Source organism: Citrus clementina, unplaced genomic scaffold, assembly GCF_000493195.1.
Source record: "Citrus clementina cultivar Clemenules unplaced genomic scaffold, Citrus_clementina_v1.0 scaffold_1, whole genome shotgun sequence".
Taxonomy (NCBI): domain Eukaryota; kingdom Viridiplantae; phylum Streptophyta; class Magnoliopsida; order Sapindales; family Rutaceae; genus Citrus; species Citrus x clementina.
The window spans coordinates 14764270-14770152 of NW_006263303.1; the positions used below are offsets into that span (position 1 = coordinate 14764270).

The following is a 5883-nucleotide window of genomic DNA, read 5'->3' on the forward strand; positions in this document are numbered from 1 at the left end:
GGTGGATTCCTTGACAAACTAAAATAATTGGAATAGATTATAAAGGAATCCACTAGTTAGCCCCAGTCAATTATTAATAATGGCGCATGCTAGACTAGTACACTTAATTAAACCCAACGTCCACTTCCGAATGATTGTTATTATTAATAATTGATTGGAGGGTGTTTGTGTGTGTGTGTTTTTTTTAATATGATAGAATTTTATTGATATGTTGACAATGTGTTTATTATGCAATTAAAAAACAAAAGGAGAGAGAGATAAGACTTATCCAATTATTGTACAACTATAATTAAGGTTGTGTTTGTTTTTTTGTCTGAAATCTAAATATGTCTGAATTTAGCTGAAATCTGAATAGGTCTGAATAAAAATATCTTAATAACATGTTTGTTTTTTCTTTTTCAACACGTGAAGAGAAAAATTTAAAAGATAGTAGTTTGATATAAATATCCTTTTAAGTGATGCATATATTTGTTCTTAACGATTTATAATTTTCACATATTAATTAGTTTGGTAGTATTAAAAAAAAAATACTATCATTGTTGAACTTAATTTAATTTTGTAATAAAATATGTAATTATAACATCAACTCTTATTATAAAGTCAACACTATTGTTTTATTTTTTATTCATCATAATGGACATAATTTGATTTGTTCAATATTTCAGTTTAGTTAATGTTATCATATGAACAAAAATTTAAAAAAATTAAAAAATAATACAAAAAATATTAAGTTTATATATAATTTTAGAAATATATAAATTATTAAAGGTATTTTTGAAATTTTAAATTAAAATTTTTTATTTAAACTTCAGATTTTAAATAAAAATAATTTTTTTTCTATTCATATAAAATTATTTGATAGTAAATGATAAGTTAAAAAATAAATAATTTAAAATAAATAAATATCTAAAAAAATTAAATTCAGACTTTAGATAAAAAAAAAAAAAAGAGTCTGCTATCACCAGTCGGACACTGTCCTGTGATCCCAAACCTCAGGGGAGGTTTGGGCTTGTTATAAGTAGATGGCGAGAATTTGTTTATTTGTAAAAAAACCCCCTACCGTCAGTTAATTTTAACATTGATCGTTAGTTGACTGTGCAAAGACAATATTACCCTTAACAATAGTTTGTAGACGGAAATAACTAAAAAAAAAACCAAAATTGTGGCTATTTTACCCTCTTTAAATTATTGATATTTTCTTAAAGTTCCTATAAAAAAAATAAAATTAAAAATTTTAAAAATCCTCTTTAAATTATTGATATTTCCTTGAAGTTCCTACAAGAAAGATAAAATTAAAAACTTAAAAATGAAATAGTCATAATCTTTACCTATGATATTGTAAATCTTTGGAATTGACAATAATAAAATTGTCAAAAAATAGGGTTTGTGCTTTTCGCGCCAATAATTTTAGTTTTTTTTTTTAGTTACGTCAGTTTACAAACTATTGTTAAGGGCAATATTATCTTTGCATAGTCAACTAACGGTCAATGTTAAAATTAACTGACGATAAAAATTTTTTTACAAATAAACATATTATCGTCATTTACTTGCAATAACTCCAAACCTGGGAGGTTTTTAAAATTATCCCAAATTTAAATTGAGAGCACGGGAACAGCGGGACCGTCAATTAAATGGCTTGTGAAAATCTTCGACAAGAGAAACACGTGTATAGAAGATTCTCACCCCACACGGCAAACCACAAGACCCACTTGCTCATTATTTCCACAAATTAAACATCAACGTCGACCACAAATTAATTATCAACCACGTCCAGATGTGACTTTAGCTAGTGCCAAATTTTAGTAGGTTTTTCCAAAACAAAATATAACGTGGTGCCTGGAGACTATTAAAATATTTTAATTATATATCGATGTATACTAAGTCGAGATAAATCCTTATTTTTTAATTTTAAATCCTTACTATTAGATTGAGTGAATCAGATAGATGAAAATTAAGTAATAACTCAATACTTAATATAAATTTTTTTACTTATTTAAAAATAAAATTCAGAACGAGTTTATAAAATTGTAAAACAGTAAAAAGGTAGATAACAACTTTGTAAGCTCCTTTCAAAATTTAATTGTGAACATGAAGCTAGCTATATATATATAGAGAGAGAGTAATGTTCTAATTCATGATCCTGAATTTGTTAATGTTTAAGAAAGTTATTAAATTGTATGATCTAATAATTTTTTAGATTTTAATAAAATTTAAAATCATAAACCAAATCAGCACTGTATTAAAATGGGGACGAACTTTCACAACAGTGTAAAAGTCCGTTCTATAGTATAGAGAATTAATCAGTTAAAATTTTTGTTACTTAGATCAATCCTTTTTTGTTTTAACTTAAATATATTGACTTTTTTTTTTGACCAAAGTTATTTTAACGTAATTTTAGTTTTACTATTTCTCTATGTACAGTTAAATTTCAGCCCTTGGCCAATTGCCCACTTGCCTGGCAGTCTGTCACTATGGCGGCTGGACCGCACAGACATCTTTCTACAAAGTCTTTGAGTGAATAGTAACTTCATACTCTCCATTTTCTAGTGTGTATATATCTGGGAAGAAATTTGTAATAATTCACTGCTACTAATAGATCATGTTCACACTTATGATCATTTGTAATAAGATGTCTGTTTTCCAGCAATTGTTAAACTTGCAAACCTTGTTCACAATTGCTGCCTGCATCTTTGCCGTATTTGCCCTTTTCAAATGGTTTCTTGTCCAACCAATTAGCAGCAAAAAATCACTACCACCTTCTCCCCCAAAGCTCCCAATCATTGGAAACCTTCACCAGCTTGGCTTGTTCCCTCATCGCTCACTCGGTGCTTTGGCACAACGTTATGGCCCCCTGATGTTGCTTCACTTAGGCAAAGTGCCAGTGCTTGTTGTCTCTTCTGCTGATGCTGCCTGCGAGATCGTTAGAACCCATGATGTAATCTTTGCAAATCGACCAAAATTAACACCATTTGTAAAACTTTTAAACGGTTGTATAGACGTCTCCATGGCACCTTATGGTGAGTACTTACGAAAAGTTAAAAGCTTATTTGTTGTACAACTTTTAAGTAACAAAATGATTCATTATTCTTTTCGTGATGTTAGAGTAGAGGAAGTTGCCCTTATGATCCAAAAAATCAAACCGTTTGCTTCATCTTCTTCGCCAATAGATTTAAGTGACATCTTGTTTACCTTGACCAACAATATAGTGTTTAGAATAGCTTTGGGAAGAAAATATAGTGATCAAGGAGAAGTTGGTAGTAAGTTTAGGAAGCAGTTTAAGGACTTTATTGAGTTGATGGCTACTTTTCATGTGGGAGATTATATTCCATGGCTAGGTTGGATTTGCTATTTCAGTGGCTTGAATGCCAGGCTTAAGAAAACGGCAAAGGAGGTTGATGATTTTCTTGAGGTAGTCATTCAAGAACATGAGAATAGGATGAGTAACAATTCTCAAGTTGAAGATCACAAGGACTTTATAGACGTATTGCTTTGGCTTCAGAAAGAAAATATTTTAGACTTTCCTATTGATAAAGCAACCATCAAGGCTCTCCTTCAGGTATGTAGATCTCTTTTCCTTAAGAGCTTGGATTTAGTATTGATATTAGTTGTGCTATTTTTTTTTTAAATTTTGTGCTACCATGCATTAATCTCGAACAATTAAATTTTCAGTACATTCATATACTTTTATTGAATATTTACATTTTTTGACATGAAATTAATGATTTTCTAGTAATCTCAAATGTTTGACTTTTCGACATGTTTTGATTTACTATTGGTAGGGAGAAAAAGTCGTGTACAAATTTTATCATACAATAATTAATGTGTCAATATGTTATTAGTTGGACAACTTTCACAACGTGGGCCAATGTAAAAATTAGCCGACCAATAGTGTATTAACACATTAGTTTATTAGAAAAAGAAGTACAACAATTTATAATTTAACACTTTAAACAATTGCCACCATACTTAATAGAGACAACTAGTATCATAATTTGTAAAAATTATCCGGCCAATAGTGTAATGACATTGGCGCATGAGTTTATTAGGTGTGAATTTTAGGTTACTCTCTTAGTAAATTGACTATATTCAAATCGCTTCCTTATTTTTAAAAACTTCAAATTACTCCTATATTTGGTCAAGCAAAAAATGGAGGCGGATTGTTTTTTTAACCTTCTTAAAAAAAGGATAAATTGAGTTTTTCAAAAATAATGAGGACGATTTAAAAACAATCAATTCACGAGGAAAATAACCTGAAATTTACTCATTTATTAAAAAAATTGTACAAAAATTTATAATCCATATATATAATTCATTATTCATAGTTGAATAAATAGTCCATTTAAACACTATACACAATTAATACCAATGTTAATAGAAACAACCAATATCATGAACTCATAATTCAGTTAATTTTTCCCTTGATTTTGGTTTCTTATAGGATGTATTTGGGCCCGGCACAGACTCAACACACACAGTCCTGGAGTGGGCAATGACAGAGCTTTTAAGGCATCCAGAGATGATGGAGGCAGTGCAGAACGAAGTTAGAAGAATAGTTGGGCAGAAATCCGACATAACAGAAGAGGATTTGAATGACATGCATTATTTAAAAGCCGTGATCAAAGAGACTCTTCGGTTTCACCCACCAGTTCCATTGCTAGTTCCTCGGCAATCAACTCAGCAAGTCAAAATCAACGGCTATGACGTTGCTGCAGGAACACAAGTCTACATTAATTACTGGGCCATTTCAAGAGACCCTGCGTCTTGGGATCAAGCAGAAGAGTTTCGGCCAGAGAGGTTCTTAAATTCTTCAATAAGTTTCCAAGGACATGATGTTCAGTTCATTCCATTTGGAGCTGGCAGAAGGGGCTGCCCAGGTACTGATTTTGCGATGAGAATGATTGAGCTAGCATTGGCAAGTCTTTTGAGAGAGTTTGATTGGTCATTTCCTGATCAGGAAGCAAAAGGACAACAACGTTTGGATGTACCAGAATCAAATGGATTAACAATCCATAGGAAATTTCCCCTTCATGCCCTTGCAATTCCTCGCTAGTTCTTTTTAGCTAGCTAGAGAGAGCGAATTGTAATTAATTCCCCTTGTTTGCTTTAGTTTGTGTTCCCCTTTTTGTGGTTGTTGCGGCTTTTTCACTCTCTTTGGATTTTTGTTCCCTTAATAAGGTTGTAGTGTTTTTTTATCTAAGCAATAATATATAGACCACTTATGGACAACTCCCCAATATCTCGTTCCTCAATATCTTGTTCATTCGTAATAAAATATTTTCTTTGTGCAGTAGTTAAAAAAAAAAAAAAATCAAGGAGAGAAATATTATTTCACCAATCTAGTCACAGGTATCTAACATATTCATCCTTAACGATTTTTCCAACTTGAGATAGAAACTGATGTTTCCACGAGCTTGACACGGAAACACCGGAAACACTAGCATTAATTTCCAACAAATTTCCAACGGAATGCTGCTGAATGAGCAGAGCCAAGAGAGAATAAAGACAACAATTTATCCCTTTTAACTCCTTCTTTTTCCTCTAATTCTCTTGATTTACCCTATATATTTTAGACTTCTCTTATTAACCCCTCAACTACTTGATTTTGAATTCCGATAAGTGGGAATCCCCTATGTACTATTCTATATTTATTTTTAAGATATTGCAATATTTTTTTGTAATTCAGGTTTACTAAGTTGAGAAAAGTGGAATGTGAACAATGCTAAACACTGAATATTTATGATATTTCTAATTATAACTTTTCATAAATTAATCAGTTAGGAATGATGTTTCTTGTTCTCTTCCCTATATTATATCCTTTTTGATATACTATTTCTAATCTTCTATTGGCAATAATTCTTAGCTTAATGCTATAACCTATATGGC

At 30.7% G+C, this 5883-nt stretch overlaps 1 protein-coding gene across 1 annotated transcript; it reads left to right on the plus strand.

The window, feature by feature from the left end:
* Positions 1-2567: 2567 nt before the first annotated feature.
* LOC18056142 (cytochrome P450 71A22) lies at positions 2568-5226 on the plus strand. The gene is made up of 2 exons (XM_006451616.2): positions 2568-3556; positions 4439-5226. The coding sequence occupies exons 1-2, from the start codon at positions 2600-2602 to the stop codon at positions 5048-5050; spliced, it is 1569 nt and encodes a 522-aa protein (XP_006451679.1). The 5' UTR covers positions 2568-2599; the 3' UTR covers positions 5051-5226.
* The last annotated feature ends 657 nt before the right edge of the window (positions 5227-5883 follow it).

Bases quoted from the DNA above. Each gene is read 5' to 3' on its own strand.
- LOC18056142 (XM_006451616.2), top strand. From the start codon at position 2,600: ATGTTCACACTTATGATCATTTGTAATAAGATGTCTGTTTTCCAGCAA. The intron at 3,557-4,438 runs GTATGTAGATCT...GGTTTCTTATAG, and splicing joins CCATCAAGGCTCTCCTTCAG to GATGTATTTGGGCCCGGCAC.